The 19,198-nt window shown below is 44.3% G+C and overlaps 1 protein-coding gene across 1 annotated transcript in view; it reads right to left on the bottom strand.

The window, feature by feature from the left end:
• LOC110255845 (multidrug resistance-associated protein 4-like) overlaps window positions 1–19,198 on the bottom strand; it is a 131,054-nt gene that overhangs the window by 64,433 nt on the left and 47,423 nt on the right. Inside the window, 8 exon segments of the mRNA XM_021065788.1 lie at window positions 4,571–4,717; window positions 7,204–7,298; window positions 8,334–8,371; window positions 9,177–9,317; window positions 10,958–11,164; window positions 14,770–14,866; window positions 17,678–17,764; window positions 17,961–18,055. Of these exon segments, the coding sequence (XP_020921447.1) occupies window positions 4,571–4,717; window positions 7,204–7,298; window positions 8,334–8,371; window positions 9,177–9,317; window positions 10,958–11,164; window positions 14,770–14,866; window positions 17,678–17,764; window positions 17,961–18,055 (907 nt within the window).

Raw genomic sequence — 19,198 nt, 5'->3', positions numbered from 1 at the left:
AAAAAAAACCCAAAAGAATAAAGAATAAGATCAGTCACTGAGCCGAAAGAACACTTCTTGAAACAATCACTTGAAGATCTGAGAGAAATCACTACCTAATTATTGACCTAACCATTCCCAAATCAGGGCTTAGGCTGCGAATCAACCAGGGCCGATGCTCTGGTTTCTGCTGCTGTGTGAACAACACGCTGCCCTGCAGCACTGCGTCCCCCAGCAGCAGACCCGGAGGCAGGACTTGCCCACCATGAGGAGCACGACTGCATTTGGAAGAACGTCTGGACAAAGATTCTTAACCACATAAAAAGCCTCAAAGAGACCTTCCAGGTGTTCAAGAGGTTGAAATGTCTCCCATGTGACACAATCTATTAAACTGCAAATGCAAAATAGAGAAAAGAAAATATTTCCAGAACAGAGAACTTGATTTTATGATAGCTTTCCATTTAAAAACAGGATTTTAGTAAATTCCCACTCAAAATATATTTCAACGCTTACCATCTACTTCTAGACATTAAAGAGTTTCTACCTAAATGAGGGGAAATTTCTAACAGATTAGAAATTGGTTTCCAAGAATGAAGAGAACACTCAACACAGACACCATAGGTGATTTCATGATAACATTACTTATGGAGAAAATGGCATTGCTAATAATGTTTGACCTCTGCCAAAGCATCTGTACCCAACTCTCAAAAGCCCAAAGAGAAGTGTGTGTGGCTATTTACAAAGGACAACGCTGGAAGTGCTGCTTCCCTCTTTTCTCCCTGAACACAGATTTCAGAGAGGAGCTCTGCACCCAGACAGTCCTGATGGGGCAGGAGAGCATTTCAGCTTCATCAAGAGTCTAGTCAGAAACCAGGTTGAGTTTGCTGTAAGCTCAGAGATGATGATTTTAAGTAAAAAGTCACCTTATTTCTGAAATTCCACTCCCACTCCCACTGGTATGGTTGTATTTCGAAAACAATCTATTTTAAAGTTCCAGGAAAACAGGTTCTGGAAATTTTCTGAAATCAAGGACAATCATTATAATTGATTATGAAAAAGAAATACACCATAGGGCCGATGTACGTATCTGTGTTTTGTTTATAAATGCATTGAGCTCTCCAATCTAGAGCTGTATTAAATTCTGAATCTGTATCTTTTCCATATGCAGTCATAGAACATTGACAATTTTTAAAAATAATCCAGAGTTCCCGTGGTGGCGCAGTGGTTAATGAATCCAACTAGGAACCATGAGGTTGCGGGTTCGGTCCCTGCCCTTGCTCAGTGGGTTAACGATCCAGTGTTGCCGTGAGCTGTGGTGAGGGTTGCAGACATGGCTCGGATCCTGCGTTGCTATGGCTCTGGCGTAGGCCAGTGGCTACAGCTCTGATTAGACCCCTAGCCTGGGAACCTCCATATGCCGCAGGAGCGGCCCAAGAAATAGCAAAAAGACAAAAAAAATAATCCATTGTCGGCAATCATTTAAGTTGGCAAAAGCCTTGAAAGACAGGGACTTTTTGTCCCAGTGCTTGGGACCACAACTGACAACCAGAAGATGACCAAAAAATGCTTGATGAGTGAAAAGGCCCCTCTTCTGACCTGAGGCCAAGAGAAGGGGAGTGACGGGCACTGCTCTCCCAAGGCTGTGTTCCAGCACAACTGGGACATCACAACATCTTCACCTATCTTCTCAGCTCCCTGTCCAGTAACAGTTTTTAAAGGTCTAATGATGTTTTAAATGGATTAATTCCTCCTCTCTACTTCTTAAGGGCTACAGTTTATAAGGTAAAACTATCAGGTATCAACTATTTAAGCCACTTAAGTTGCAAGATTCATCTTCTATGCAGAACTACATCCCAGAGACATGTATTAGGTGTTTGACAGTTTTATTTCCTTGACTCACAGACAACAGTATCTGGAAGCTTGGATAGTTTGGTTCCACAAAACACAGCTTCCAAAGAACTGGCATGTGTGGTTTTTTTCTTCATGCCATCACATGCCAGAAACAAAGTCCATCATAAATAATCTACTATGAATTCCCCTTTTGCAAATAACTATAGGAAAGAGTTCAATTTAATCTACCATTAAAAGAGTAAATAATTCATGGTCCCTAAACATTTTGGACAAAGAAGGTCTATCTTTGCAGTACTTATTTGGGCTTCTACTTTCTTGAAGGAATGAAGTCCTGCTAAGAGATATGGGAGGGGGAGGCAAGATAAACACTAGGGTCCTGACTGCTCTAGATGAGTGACCTTGAAGCTTTAAACTTGGTCTGATTTCCATGAATAACAAATGAATTAGCATCTGGAAGAGCCTACAAGTCTTGAACATGAAGATCCTGGTTAACTGTGGTCATGAGCACTCAGAGGCTATAATAATAGAAATCCAGTCCCACTTAATCCTCCCAACTTTATGACTGTAGTTTTCACTTTAGCTGACAAAGTGGAGCCATATTAGCAGGAACTCCTCCAATCACTTTCTCATACTGGCGTCATAATAAATAAGATGCATGAGGGGCCTCTGCAGTTTACCAAGAAGTGCTCTGCACGGTGCCTGGACTGACAGCATGTGCTGAGTAAATCTACACAAGATATTTCCCTGAACAGTCTTATTTCATATTTACCAGAGTCTTGTGAAACAGGAAGGGCAGAAGCTATTCCCAATTCACAGAAGAGGAAGTTCCCAGGCACCAAGTCACTGTTGTCACTAAGGTTCATTAGCCACTGACGGAGCACTAAGTGCTGTGAGCGTACTGACCTGCTTAATGCCCACAGTATCAAGATATAGATAAGGTACATGAGAATAGCATCCCCATCTTGTAAGGAGAAAACTGAGAAACAGAGAACTTAAATAAGTAGCACATAAGCATCAGTATAACTAGAGCCATCTACCACTATGAGTAACTAGCACCAGGACTGAACCCAGGCACTTGGCTCCAGAGCCCATATGTACAACCATGATGACACCCTGCTTTGAGATTTGCCTGCCCAGAAATACTCACCTGTTTTGGTCTTGGTCACATGCCTAGTTGATGGTCAGGCCAAGGCTACTCCTCTCCTCCCTCCAGCCCACCTCCCTGCCTCTACAGTTCCCGTCAATCATCACCTGCAACAACAAAGCTGCCCTGGGACTCACCACAAATCCAACCAACAAAACAGAGTGGGCATGCATGCTGATGAACTATTCGTGAACGAACCCAGGTCAGGAGCTACCTTCAAAGCAGGACAGGTCAAAGGCCTCAGGGCAGAGGAAGCAACCACTGGGAAACCTCCAGGGACACTCATATTGAGAATCTTACTCCTGAAGATCCTCCTGCTACAGACCACACAAACCTCTTACATGGCACTAAAAGTCCACTGTAAAACTAGAGAATTAATTGTATTGAAGAGGATGTTTACATTTCACCAAACTTGGGTTTTAGGAATCTTTCATTACCATTTTAGGTCGCAGCACGTGCCAGAGCTCTGTGTTTCCAGAATTGGATGGACGATGAAAAAAGACACCCACAGCCTGTCTCTTACAGAGATTCACTGTAAGAAAGTTCTTCCTAGAAGACAACCTAGCTTAACACTTTGTAACACAGCCAAACTTTTAGCAACTAGTTAACAACACTGACACGTGACCGTAGGGTGTTTCATATGCCACACAACAAATGGATTCCTAATCCATCCTACAAAGTGAGTGTTCATTTATATTTCTGCACACACGTAAACTGGCATAAAATCTTATATGGCCACTATGGAGAACAGTATGGAGATACCTTAGAAATCTATCCATAGAACTTCCATATGACCCCGCAATCCCACTCTTGGGCATCTATCCGGACAAAACTCTACTTAAAAGAGACACATGCACCCGCATGTTCATTGCAGCACTATTCACAATAGCCAGCACATGGAAACAACCCAAATGTCCATCAACAGATGATTGGATTCGGAAGATGTGGTATATATACACAATGGAATACTACTCAGCCATAACAAAGGATGACATAATGCCATTTGCAGCAACATGGATGGAACTAGAGAATCTCATACTGAGTGAAATGAGCCAGAAAGACAAAGACAAATACCATATGATATCACTTATAACTGGAATCTAATATCCAGCACAAATGAACATCTCCTCAGAAAAGAAAATCAGGGACTTGGAGAAGAGACTTGTGGCTGCCTGATGGGAGGGGGAGGGAGTGGGAGGGATCGGGAGCTTGGGCTTATCAGACACAACTTAGAATAGATTTACAAGGAGATCCTGCTGAGTAGCATAGAGAACTATGTCTAGATACTCATGTTGCAACAGAACAAAGGGTGGGGAAAAAAAATGTAATGTATACATGTAAGGATAACTTGATCCCCTTGCTGTACAGTGGGAAAATAAAATAAAATGAAATAAAATAAAATAAGATAAAAAAAAGTGAACTCAAAAAAAAAATCTTATATGATTCTATATTCAGATGTCGTTTGGTAGGAAAAAATATCTGTAAAATTTTTTGTGACTGCCTTCCAAGCATCTTCTCCATTTTCAAATATCAAACGTAACCAAGCACTAAATGCGTTAACAAGACATATTTACTGAGAAACTTGGTCTGACTCACCTGTTGGATTTCTATCGAAGAACAATACCGGAGCTCTCAAAACGGACTCCAACATTTGCTTGTGCAGAGTTTGTGAAGAATTAACAAGGACATAGAACATCAACAGGGACCTCGAGATGCCAAATAGCACGGTACCTGCAGTGAGAACTGGAACAAAGAAACATCGCTCAGCACAAAGTCTCTGCCTTTTCTTCAATGATGCTAAAGCGTGGAAGGCAGCTTACAAAGATATGATGTATTTAATTTTTAAAATATAATGTATATATAAATTCATATGTAGAATGTAGAATAAATTTAGATAAAATGGGTTCAATGATAATGTAACACATTCGCAAGATACATTTATAAACAATATAAAAATCACTACAGTCCTCTCATTAAATAGAAATGACACAGGCAGTTCCCATCGTAGCTCAGTGGTAACGAACCAGACTAGTATCCATGAGGATGCAGGTTTGATCCTTGGTCTTGCTCAGTGGGCTGGGGATCCAGCGTTGCTGTGGCTGTGGCACAGACCAGCAGCTGCAGCTCCAATTCCACTCCTAGCCTGGAAACTTCCTTATGCTGTGGATGCGACCGTACAAAGACAAAAAAAAAAAAAAAAAAAAAACACCTCAGAAGAAAGAAAATTATAAAAAGTGGTTGATCGTCCTTTCTACATATTTCAAGTGTTACTACTTACAACAGGTTTCAGAATCCAAAATTGAGGAATGCTTTGTACTAGCATGGGAACAGGAGAAAGGATTTCCATGTACATGGTAAACTCATATGGAAATTTACTTCCACATAAAGTAGCTATTTCCACGCCCAAAAAGCTTTAAAGAGTATGAAAACAACATATTAACTTGTAAGTGGAAAGTTCCTTAAATAATTCAACTGCAAGAAAATACAAATTTTATTTTAACACAAGATAATTAATCTAATGAGCAACTAAACTGTCACTAAGTGTTTTACAGCAACGTGAAGCATTTGGAAATGAACATATTCACTTAAATGTACAGTTTATTAATGACATAAATGGGTACCTACTAGTCATGTAGAAATTAAAATAGATCTCTGAACAGTTCTTGAAGCCACCACACTAAAGAGACTGGAGAAACCTTCTGTAACATTCAATCAGGTACTTTGTTTCCTCTTCTGCTAATGTATCTGTTATTTCATTTCTGAAAGCTGCTCAAATTCCTGATTCTATCAACAGGCATCTATCTGCCTTAGCCCACCATCCTATATAAACACGTAACAGAATCCTTTCTTTTTCCTTGAAGCTCCCCTAGTCCACCAATTCAGAAGGCAAACAACTAATGGATTTAGGTTTCTTAGCAAGTGATCAAGGAAGTAAATACCAAATAATACCAAATTTCTTTCTTTCTTTTTTTTTTTTTTTTTTGCTTTTTAGGGCAACACTACACCACAGCCACAGCAACTCTGGATCTGAGCTGCATCAGAGACCTACACCACAGCTCATAGCACCCCCGATCCTCAACCCACTGAGCGAGGCCAGGGATCAAACCCACATCCTCATGGATCCTAGGTGGATTCGTTTCCGCTGCACTGCAGTGGGAACTCCTAAATACCAAATTTCATCGAGTGGGTCCTTACAAAGATAACTCACTTTACTTTCACAGAAAGCTTGTAAGAGCATTTCCTGTGGGAATATTTAATCTTTTACACAAGGATTTCCTTTAAATAGTATGGAATACTACATATATCCTTTTTTTTTTCCCCTGCTTTTTAAGGCTGTACCTCTGGCATATGGAAGTTCCCGGGCTAGAGATCAAATCGGAGATATAGCCACTGGCCTACGGCACAGCCACAGCAACACCAGATCTGAGCCACGTCTGCTAATTACACCACAACTCTTTAACCTGCTAAGTGAGGCCAAGGATTGAACCCTCAACCTCATGGATCCTAGTCTGGCTCGTTAACTTCTGAGCCACAAAAGGAACTCCAAAGTGACATATGTTCTAAGAAGAGAGCTGTGTTAATATTAGTCTAGCAAGCCAGATGTTACATTAATCACACAGCTGGGGATGTGATAACATAGTGATGTCGAGGTTAGACAGAGAAGGACCCCAGTTCCCAGACACTTGGTTTCTCCTGCTCAGCTTCTCTCTTCAGTAATTAGTGAAGCCGAGGAAATGAGCTGTGTGGTGAAGGGGAGCTCTGCATACCTGCGAGAGAATGATGCTTTCATTGGGGGGGGGGAGCCTTTGCTGCCAGAAAACTTTGTCCAAGTTCAATAAATACAGGGTTTATTCAGAATTGGAACAATTGGAACCACAGGGTGGGGATCCGTTTCTAATCCCCTTGCCATCCATATAATGAGCAAAGACTCAACTAAAGCAACCTATTAGCATAGTCAGTTGCCACGGATTTCCAGTGGCTGATTTTCTGAATGTGCAATCCTGGTTTAACTTCCAAAATCCAGTACAAAGAAATCTAAGAGTCTTCATCCACCCTCTTTCTTCTAGTAGATTTAAAAATAATTATTCTAATTAATTCACAGAGTAAATGTGACTCAACTATATCTGTTGAGACATTTTTGACTTACTCCTGGAAGCCCTAGTTGCTCACACAGGCTCATTGTAAGCACCTCAGACACTCATATGTTAGAGCACATGACTCGGCTTTACCTGAATAAGGTGTAAAGTACCAGCCAGGATCAGGTAACAAGATTACACTTCCTTTTCCATATGCCATGGCATACAGGGTACTCAGTTCATTTGCCCTATGAAACAGGGAAGAAAAATATTACACTATAGATAGAATTTAGAAAAATAATTTTAAAAATTAAGCTCGATATAGGAGATGTGTTTCATGTTGGAAAAAGATCCCCAGCTCGAAGCATAGTTGAGTTACAGTGTTGTGTTGGTTTCTGGTGTACAGAAAAGTGATTCAGACATATATTCTGGGGACTCACTCTTTGACTAAACTTCAGCCACACCTCTCTGAGCCCTCCTCTCTGCTAGGCCTTAACCTTGGCCTGATGAACCCAGTTTTAGCAAGAATTCTACTAAGCCACTTTATTGAGACTCCCTCCACCGGTGGTAACTAATCAAGCTCCATTTTGTAATTTTCCATCCATGAACTTTCTCACCCCACCCACTTGCTGTAAATCCCCAGCCATCCTTCCTATTAGTCAGAGCTGAGCCCAGTTGTGTACTGAAGTTTCTTACTATCTTAGGTCAAATAAAATGTCTGATCATTGTTCAAAAAAAAAAGATCCCCAGCTCACAGGACTCTGTGTCCATCTACCTTATAAAGATTCACTTTCAGAGTTCCTGTCATGGCGCGGCAGAAACAAATCCGACTAGGAACCATGAGGTTGTGGGTTTGATCCCTGGCCTCGCTCAGTGGATTAAGGATCCAGCATTGCCATGAGCTGTGGTGTAGGTCACAGACACGGCTCAGATCTGGCATTACTCTGGCTGTGGTGTAGGCCAGCAGCTGTTGCTCAAATTCGACCCCTACCCTGGGAACTTCCATATGTTTGGAGTGCGGCCCTAAAAAGAAAAAAGAAAAAATTCAATTTCATCATGACTTTCGGTTCTCAAAATTGTCTGTGAGAAGGTGCTGAAGGTCAGACATGGGGAGAAACCATGCGAGGGTCACACTCCATCAGCAGGAATTTAATTTTTCTTCAGGGAAACTATGTGAGGATCAGAAGAGGAGGCTGAACAAGCCCTGCCTCTTCCCTGGACTCTGGGAAATGAGGCTTCCTGTTGATTTTACAGCACTTTGGGTCAGACCAGGAATCACTCACCAGGATGAGAGCCACCAATCCTGAAGGACGTAGGACACCTGGAGCAGGAACAACCATCAATCAAACGCTGACATCACTGAGCCCCTCAAAACCCCCGCTCACGACAATGGGTGATGGGAAGGCTCCAGAAAACAGACATGGTCCTTCTGGCTCAGATCTGCACCAAGCCCCATGCCCCAGACAACCACAGGTCAGGGAAGTGCATGTGACATGTGAAAATCTTCTAAGACGTCCTTTGTATCCTAGAAGCTCTCTGTCATGTACACATAACATGAGTAAGCTTCATTTATTTTGCTCCCCACAGAAAACACACTACAATGCAAATCCAAGTGGACTGAAAATATAATAATAATAGTATAAATGTTGGGATTTTTCAAAGGAAAAAAGCTTGATAGGTACTGGGATGGTCAGTTTGGTGTGTCAGCTGGGCCAGGCCAGTCTCAGTGATTCAAACGGACACTTGTCTGGAAATTGCTTTGCAGGTATTTTGCAGATGAGGCTCACATCTACACTAAGATAAGTGAAGTAGAAGAGGTCACCCCGAACAACGTGGGGCCTCATCCAGTCAGTCAAAGGCCTTTAGAGCAAACCCTGAGGCTTCCTGGAGAAGGAAGAAATTCTGCCTCAAGACTGCGGTGTTGGCTCCTGCCTGACGTTCCAGCCTGAGGGCCTGCCTGACTGATTTCAGGTTCACCCACTCAGGTCCCACCATCTCGTGAGCCAGTTCTCTGACATAAATCTCTTAAAGTACATGTTAACAATAATAATAAATAATAAATACAGTACAAATAGTATGTAAATATCAAGCTGAGGGCGCAAACCAAAACAAATGTCCTTATTTACCTGAGCTGCGATGTTTATGAGAATAAGGAAAATGATGATATTCCAGTGAGCACCAGCTGTGAAGTAATCCTTGTAGGCCTTAAAATCAACTTTTCCCTCTGAACGGCTTTCCAGTGACAAGGTAACCTGTATAGTCTCAGACTGGGAGGGAAAAATGGCAGTAAGAGACAAAATTTTATATAACAAACTCCAAATTTCTAAAGTTCTATAATATGCCCCATTGCAAAGCTGTGGGGAAAGAGACGCATCTCAATGCTAGTAGGAATAGGAGTGCAAGATGGTCCATCTCCATGGAGAAGGTGTGGAAATATCTCGACAAACAATATACACATTACCCTTGGACCCAGCCACCCTATCTCTAGGAATCTGGTCGAAATAAGGAAACATCATTTGCTTGAGGTTATTCATTGTTAAGGACTTAAGGGCAGTCATGACTCTGAGCACACATGCAATATACCTCTTTCAAGTACAAATGCAGAAACTTGTACCAAAATAATACACAAAATGCTATGAGATGATGTATCCATTTAGATTGCTTGTGTGACTCAGTGATGGAAACATAAAATACGGTTGGGGCTCAAACAGAGTAAACTGAGTTTGCACAGAGAGCTGGAGTGATGCAAGTTTGGATAGCATGGGATAGCGTGTGATCCAAATCCATATGGTTCCTGAATTTCAGAGAGTGATTCCTAACTTTGGAATGTGAGGGACTAATCTGAAGACTTGTAGAATCATTCAAGTATTTGGATAGTGAATGTTTCGATATTGAGGAATATCTATGTATGTTTTTAAGGGAGATCTGGTACATGTCCGCATTTCTGTCTGCAGGACTCAGAATGTGTTATAGAGTCACATGGGCCAAGGATGTCCTCAGCTCTGTGCTGACAACTGGGATTCAAGGTGGATAAGATGTGCTTCTCAGTCTTGAAGGATAAGAAAGGAAGATGGGGAGTTCCCGTCGTGGCGCAGTGGTTAACGAATCCGACTAGGAACCATGAGGTTGCGGGTTCGGTCCCTGCCCTTGCTCAGTGGGTTAAGGATCCGGCGTTGCGTGAGCTGTGGTGTAGGTTGCAGACGCGGCTCGGATCCTGAGTTGCTGTGGCTCTGGCGTAGGCCGGTGGCTACAGCTCCGATTAGACCCCTAGCCTGGGAACCTCCATATGCCGCGGAAGTGGCCCAAGAAATAGCAACAACAACAACAACAAAAAGACAAAAGCCAAAAAAAAAAAAAAAAAGAAAGGAAGATGGGAACTAACTCCAAGGTGGCCACTGTGTGTCAGGTCCTTTGCACCTGCTACCTCTGGCCTATCACAAACCATCTGAGAATGGGGCAAAACACTACCATCAATTACATGCAGTAATTCCAGCATACAGGAAAAGCAGCTGATTTAATTTGGGCTGCAGCAGGACTCAGTCTAAGGGGGTCTTTAAATTAAGCCTCTGGATGCATAAAGGAAGCCAAGGGCCACCAGAGTGAGCAGGATGTAACTATGGTAAACTGAGGAGATCTTGTATCAGTGTGGGTCACATATGCCCAGGAACTCATAGCAGTATACCCACTACTGATCTCCCTAAGATTCTCCATCCTACACCCAAAGGGAACCCCAATCAGGCTTGCTCCCTTCATGCTCTTTTAATTCTACTAATTCCGTGGAATACGGCTTTGAAATCTTAGGGTCTACTTTGGGACAAAGAAAGATGCCCTCAGTGGAACAGACTGACGGGCCATGAGGCCACCAAAGGCAGAGAGACCAGGGCATGTTGCAGGAGGAGAAACTCACATCTTGGTCCTCAGGGGCAGCATCTTCCAGCGAGGGTCTGGGAGACTCTTGAGGCTGAACAGAAGATTCGGAGGGCCGATCCCTCAGAGTGGGAGAGTCTGGAACTCGAGATGGTTCAGCCTCCTCATTCGTCTTTAAAAGGATATCTTCAAAATCTACCCCAGGTTTTGGAAACTCAACATAAGTCCCCTTTTTCATAATTTTGCCCTAGAAGAAAGAATTTGAGAGGAATACATTTGTATTTGATACTATTAATCTAATAACATACTTATCAAGAAAAGTGAGCCAGCCCTAAATTACGATTTTCCTATGAAAATGACCCTTAGGTTGGAATTCTGGTTGAAAACCTAGTTCGGTTCAACTCGACACAGAACTGAGCATTCTGTTCTCTGCCAAACCCTGTGTGAGGTGCTGGGGGATTTGAAAGGAACATGTGATCATGTCTTAAAAATGCACTGAGGGAGGCAAAAAGCACAGATGCTGGTGGAAGTATCAGTCGGTCTTTTTAGACAACATGGAAACTGAGAGAAGCCTCCTGTGACAAGCAGAATTTTAAAAAACAGTGAATTGGAGAGGATATTCCTGGAAGGAAACTTAAGACTGACCCGAGGTGGGCACAAGCACATCCGCATGGGTCAGGTCACTCGTCAGTCTTCGCTGACCACTGTCATAGGTTCATGTACCTGCTGGGTCAAGACGTGTAGGAACCAGCCCTGGACAGAGGACCCTGAGCAGTGTCATCATGGTCTTCACACTGTCCACAAACGCAGGAAGTTTCCAACTGAAAATTCAATATTCCACCTGATAAAGTAACCAAAAAGGAGCCAGGAGACAGAGACCAAAGTGACGCTAACGTCTTGGATGCCTGTGCCAGCAAACCGAAACCAAAGCCAGAATGAATGTACTGAAATCTGAGAAAAGACTTAAGAACAACCAATCACAAGCAGCCAACCAGGCTTCCCCACGTCAAGCATCTGCTTAAGCTACACTCAATCTAATCATTTTCTTTGAATGCATGGGGTACGTCATTGCACAATTTCCCTTCCTTACAAAATTATATAAAATAACGTGCTGACAGCAAAGGAAACCCTGAACAACACAAGAAGACAACGCACAGAATGGGAGAAAATCTTAGCAAATGAATCAACTGACAAGGGATTAATCTCCAAAATTTATAAACAACTTCTGCAGCTCAATACCAAAAAAAAAAAAAAAAAAAAAACAAACTCCATTGAAAAATGGGCAGAAGATCTAAACAGACAATTCTCCAAAGAAGACATACAGACGGCCAAAAAACACATGAAAAGATGTTCAATATCACTCATTATTAGAGAAATGCACATCAAAACCACGATGAGGTACCACCTTACACCAGCCAGAATGGCCATCATCCAAAAGTCTACCAACAATAAGTGCTGGAGAGGGTGTAGAGAAAAAGGAATGCTAGTACACTGCTGGTGGGATTGTAAATTGGTGCAACCATTGTGGAAAGCAGTATGGAGATTCCGCAGAAAACTCAAAAGAGAACTACTATTTGATCCAGCAATCCCACTCCTGGACATCTATCCATAGAAAACCATGACTCACAAGGACACACGTACTCCAATGTTCATTGCAGCACTTTTTTCAATAGCCAAGACATGGAAACAACCTAAACATCCATCGGCAGAGGGAGTGGATCCAGAAAATGTGGTATATATACACAATGGAATATTACTTAGCCATTAAAAGGAACGAAATACCAGCATTTTTAGCAACACGGATGGACTAGAAATTATCATGCTAAGTGAAGTCAGCCATACAATGAGACACCAACATCAAATGCTTTCACTGACATGTGGAATCTGAAAAAAGGACACAATGAACTTCTTTGCAGAACAGATACTGACTCACAGACTTTGAAGAACTTATGGTTTCCAAAGGAGACAGTTTGGGGGGTAGGGGAATGCGCTGGAGTTGTGGGATGGAAATCCTGTAAAATGGGATTGTGATGATCATTGTACATCTACAAATGTAATAAATTCATTGAGTAATAAAAAGATTTTTTAATAAAATAATGTGCTATTTTCTGCCCCCATGAAACAAAACTCAGCTGATTCACTCAGTGTCAAAGAAAGTATTAGGCAAAATAACAAGATGCAAAGCTAATCAAAGGAGGGCAGCTCTGGTTAAGGCAGGTGAGGTGGAAGAAGGTGGCCCAGGACCCGAGCTGGTTCTCCTCTCACCTCATCCCCTGAGGTGGTCCTCTGGCAGACACTCAAGGAAGCCTTTGGGCATCATGTGACTGCGCAGAATTAGAAAAGTATTCATGATACATTGTGCCTTGTTCCACTGGGGAGGCAAAATGCATGCACCGTGTTTTTATGAAATTACCACTATCCATGTAGTGGTACAAAGATATGGCAATTTTACTCAGCAGCCAAGCACAGACAATCCTGAGGGGCCAAGAGGGCAGCTGTCCCCTCTCTGCTGTGACAGAAGGACCAGACTAACAGCAAGGATGGACCCCAACTCATCCAGGGAGGCTCACTGAGGACAAATGGTTGTTCTGATAGTACTAAAATAGAGGGTTGTCTCCTCGAAGATGCAGCAGGGGACCCCAAACATGTAGGGACTGGCTAAACAGGTTATTCTCCTGCCCACTGGTTCTGTGCTCACGATGCTGCCAAGGCTGGGGTTTTACACACTAGGATCACCCCCTCTGCACATGAAAGTGACTGTTCTCAAGTTTGAGAAACTGAGCTCCCCATTCCTAGAGGCACAGAGAAGAAATGACACATGGCACTGCTTCAAAAGATACAGAGACTCTGCATTTTAATCATCTTTCCTAGGGCAGAAATTCATTTGATAAAAGAGGGATTTGGCCAAGGGCCTGATGGAACAGACAAAGTTAAGGACAGAGGTTCTGAGGCACAGAGGCAAAGAAGCCAGGGAGTGAAGCATCAACTAATACCAAGTCTGAAAAATTCTCACCAATCTCCACCCCAAATCATGTCAGACGTTGTGGGTTGACTGGGAGGTGCCCTATCCCCCCAAAAAGGGCCTCAGACACGCTGGCCCTCCTGCCCTCCTCCCACAGGCCAGGTCAGCGCCCTCCTGAGGACCCCCTGCCTCAGACCCCACCCCCAGGTGACAGTGAGGCCCCCACCTCCCTGTCCCTCAGGCCCGTGAGCCACCACCTCCTCAGGGAGGCAGCCCCACCCCACTCTTTCCTCACATCTGACCCCACAGGACAGGAGCCCCACGAAGGCACAAGTCCTCCCGCTGCACAGGCTCCTGCATGTCTCAGCACATAGAAAGACCTGCGCGGTGAGACCAGCACCTGCCAGACCAGCAGAGCGGGCGTCTCTGACACGGTGCTCAGCTCCCCAACCTCACTTCCAGCGTTAAAGGAAGGTGCTCTTCAGGCAAAATGCATGTGACAGTCACATGGACACAAACAGGTTTTAGTATCCCTAATTTTCAAATTACACTCTTTGAACTAAGTCACAGAATGGGAAAACAAAACTTCTAAATAAAACAGCATCACTATCCTGAACACATTTCACCAGAACAGTGATAACTCAGTAACCCCGTGGCAGCACCTTCATATACTTTAGGGTTTCTGTGGCTTCGAGTGTAAAGGTCACATTTCTACAGGTCTCTGGATTCATCCTCAAAGCCGTCAACACCAGCTCTGAGAAGAAGGGGGCATAAAACGGACGGAAAAGTGGGCATTTACCATGAACCCAAGGACAGTGACCTACAGGGAGGCCTGGCTAGCAACACCCCTGAGTGCTACCAAGTTCCACAGACTTCTAGAAACTACTTACATCTTTCAATATCAGAATCTGACTTGCAGCCTTTAGGTACCGTAGCTGATGGGTCACTAAGATTGTGATCTTCTCGTGCAAGGCTTGGCGGATACACCTACAAAGAAACGTAAAAGGTACAGCAGCAAAAGCACATTAATGGGGGCACTCCCAACTGAAAACTCATATTTTGAAAATGTAATGAGACAAAGACAACACAGCAGTCAATGATCTGTAGTTTACATACCAAATAAATCACAGAAATGTATTACAAATATAAATCAATGTTTCTGACTAGGTCTCAAATTCATCAAATTAGCTCTGCTAAAAAAAAATCTAAAAAGCAGTCCACTGAAGGAGACCCCAAGAGCTAAGTTTTTCTTTTTTCCAAATACTCAGCTTAACAATCTACATGTTTCATAACAAAAACAATTGAGCAAGACGGAGATTCCAAAACTTGACTGAACTAAAACACTATTTTATCGCCATGTGAGAGTGACAGAAGAGGATCCATGTCATATAAAAAAAGTGTATATTTTTTCCTTAGGCAGTTTTCTAGGTGATTTTTTTATGATTTATGATGTACATACTGATGAAAAAACTAATAAGATTCTTGGTAAATTTTCCAGAGTCAACCTTCTTGACACCTCTCCCCGAATAATATTAGATACAAAATAAATGCCAGTGTGGCCTCAATCTGTCTCTACAGCATTTCCCATACCAGCCAGGAAGTAAGTCTTATTTCATGAGGACTGAAACCCTTACAGTATGAAAATAAAATAACAGAATCCAAATGGCCTGAATCACAGTAGAAATCATCCAACAGCATAAAAGACACCCCACTTCTCTGCAGCCAAGACCCCGTCTGGTCAGGTCAGCAGGATGGCTGTCCTCTTGCTCTCTGCACATCCCCTGCTCCACCAGCGCCTGCTTCACCCACACCCTACTCACTCACTCACTCACTAACCTTCCTACAAACTTGCCCCAGGGCCCAGCTAGTGACTGCCTCTAGCTTTAGATCAGAACTCTCCACTATGCTGATCAAGGGGCAGTGAGGGGTGCGCCCTTTTGCTGGTTTCCATGGTAACCAATGAGCCAACTTGATCTCAATTCCCCCTATAACTGGTAATCTCCCCTCTCCCCCTCCTGGGGGCAATGACAGCAGCCAGATCCTACCCCAACATCCCCACAAGGTGGGGTGTCATTCAAGCACCTTGCTTCAGACACATAAGCTCGCAAGAATTTCCAAACGCTTTTCTCGCTGCCCAACAGCCTGCATCCTCCAGGCGAGGACGTGCCTGCTGTTCTCACGGCCTTGCTTCCTCCTCCCTCCACACCCTGGCTTCTACTGTTCCTTCAGCAAAAGGAACTCAACCCTCTTCTCAGAACCATAAACCCCACCCAGCCTGTAGGCGCGGGGGGGCCCTTCCCTCCACGCCCAGTGCACGGGGAACTTTCCAGCTTAAGCTGAAACCTCCTGCTGCCCATGTGGGCCTCCACTCAGCACTCACTGTCCTGTATGGAAACCTCAACACCCTGAATCTGCTGGCCTTTCCCCAGGCATCTGCCTGAATGAGCTCTGCTGGGACACAGATTCCTGAGAGGCAGGAAGGAGGGCTGAGCATCTCTGTCTCCCTCACTCTGTCCCATGTGGCTCTATCCCCTCTCCAGGCTCACTGCCCTCCTGTGGGAACTAACATCTGTAAGGGCATCGACCTCAGTGGACACAGTAGGGCTTTAATAAGTGCAGCTGAAGGGCTTGTTGGCTTTAACAAAGTGAACAACAGGAAGGTAACTAACCAAGGGGTAAATGTCAGTGTTGCAACAAAAGCAAATCCAGGAAGCTTTCAAAAAGGCCAGTCTAGGGAGTTCCTGTCATGGCGCAGTGGTTAATGAATCCAACTAGGAACCATGAGGATGCGGGTTCGATCCCTGCCCTTGCTCAGTGGGTTAAGGATCCGGCGTTGCCGTGAGCAGCGGTGTAGGTCGCAGATGCGGCTCGGATCCCGCGTTGCTGTGGCTCTGGTGTAGACTGGCAGCTACAGCTCCGATTAGACCCCTAGCCTGGGAACCTCCATATGCCGCGGGAGCAGCCCAAGAAATGGCAAAAAGACAAAAAAAAAAAGGCCGTCTAGACGCCATCCGAGGCATAGGCATGTGTTAGGGGCACATTATACACAGAAAAGAATTGCAGTTGTTGTTCTATTTCAGGGGTTTGTGGCCAAGCAAGAACCACTGACAACAAATTCCAGAAACATGAAATAAGACTTAGGATTCCCGCCAGAATCTAGATACTTAGTTTCAAATTCAAGGTAACCCTGCACTGTGAGTCTAAGTATTAAGTCTACTGAGTATCTGTGAAGCAATGTTAAAGAATTGAAATCATACTCTGATACGGGATAAATCATTTAACATCCTAGACTTTACTAAGTATTAAGTATTTCCAAACCGACAGAACACTAAGCACAAACCAACAGGGCCTTTCCACGGAAGCTCTGTGTCAGTGCTGGAAACTTCCCTTCTAACTAACTGGCCTTCAACGAATGATGGAGGAGAAGAACTGGCACCCAAGCACCAGGCTCCCGAGTCCCACTCTCCTACAGCACCCTCTTATTTCTGGGCTCAGGATCTGTCCACAGGGTCTGGTTTTCAGCTGCAAGGAGCAGGGGCACTGCCATCTGCTCCTCACTCCCTAGAGCACCCACTCCACTGGCCTCCACACACTGGAAGCCCCTTCTGCACTTTCCATCCTGACCTCATCCTTCTGCACGATTCTCTGCGATGGGTCTTCTATGGAGGTGGGGAGGGGAAGGGACATAGGGCGGAAGGAGCCGAGTCTCCGGAAACATGGGCTTTCCTGAGCTCCCTTCCCTGGACCTGCAGGGATCCTGGAAGCAGCAGAAATGACAGGACACAAGAGCAAACTTACTGTTCAAACAGGTGCCTGCTGACTCCTGCATCAACAGCGCTGAGCGGGTCGTCCAGGAGGTAGATGTCCGCGTCCTGATACACGGCTCTAGAAAACGTAAAGAGACGTCAGGAGAAGGATGCTTCCACTCTGGGATCCCATCTCTGGATCCTGACAGCATCCAGCATCTCTGCGTTCCTTCCCGGAGCCCAGGGAAAGGGCCGGGCCCCTGCTTCCCATGGCGCCCACCCGGGAAGGGGTCCGCACACTCACCTCCACTAGAGGCCTCGGAAACGCCCTTTACCTTGCGAGGCTGATGCGGGCTTTCTGCCCTGCGCTCAGCGGGGTTCCCCGGTCTCCAACCACAGTTAGATCCCTGTCAACCAAAAGCTGCAAATCCTAGACAAAAATAGAAAAAGGAACAAGATTTAAAATGTGTTCTCCTCCTGTCATCCTAAACTTCCAGCATCAATTCTTCATACAAGTATTTGATGGAGAACATTGAGTATATTTCATAGTGACTGAAGTGCAACCTTGAACATTAAAAAAAACTTGCAGGGCTCTTCATTCGTTCTCATTCTGTAGAGTTGCACAGCATTTATGCATTTGACCATTTCAACAGATATTTATTGAGGACTGACTCTATGCCAAACCTTGTTCTGGGCACAGTGAATTCAGTCATGAGGAAACTAAGTCCCTAGATTTTCTTCCATGGTGGGAGATGGACAATATGGAAAGTTAACACGAGTACAAGCACTAAGCACCAGGAGAAAAAGGAGGCCGGCTTAGGGGACAGAGAGGAAAGGGGGAGAGTGTGTCTACACTGGGGTCAGGAAGGGTTCGGCTCAGACGGGGTCTGAACAGATTTCATAGTGTGGAGGGGGCTCCCCAGACCTGGAGAGGGTGATCCACACAAAGGAAGGAGTCAGTGCAAAGGCCATGGGGCAGACGCCCAAGGTTTTCCAAGACAGACAAGGAGGCCAGGAGAGCTGGTGCTGAGCACGCATGAGGGGAGTGAGGGCAGACAGAGCAGAAGAAGGAGCCCTGGTGTCATGCGTAGGAAAAGGGGTGGGGAGGATGACATGGCCTGAGGTGCCTTTTTTTTTTTAGTTTTAAATTATTTTCTTTAAATTTTTTTATTACAGTTGATTTGCAATGTTCTGTCAATTTCTGCTCTACAGCAAAGTGACCCAGTTATACATGTATATACATTTCTTTTTTCACATTATCCTCCACTATGTTCCATCACAAGTGATCAGATATAGTTCCCTGGGCTCTACAGCAGAATCTCATTGCTTATCCATTTCAAATGCAATAGTTTGCATCTACTAACCCCAGACTTTAAGGAACCACGCCTGCCTCTTTGAGGAAAACAGTGAGGAAGATGGGGAGGGGAGGGTGGATCCCAGTTAGAGGCTTCTGCAATAATCCAGGCCAGAGATGACAGTGCCAGGACCAGAGTGGAAATAGCAGGAGTGAAGGGACGGAGTCACACTCCAGACACATCTTGAAGGTGGCATCTGTGAGACCTGCTGACGGCGG

Source organism: Sus scrofa, chromosome 11 (genome assembly GCF_000003025.6).
Source record: "Sus scrofa isolate TJ Tabasco breed Duroc chromosome 11, Sscrofa11.1, whole genome shotgun sequence".
Lineage (NCBI taxonomy): Eukaryota > Metazoa > Chordata > Mammalia > Artiodactyla > Suidae > Sus > Sus scrofa.
Note: the sequence above shows the minus strand (reverse complement) of the source record. Positions and strands in the feature narration are given on the sequence as shown.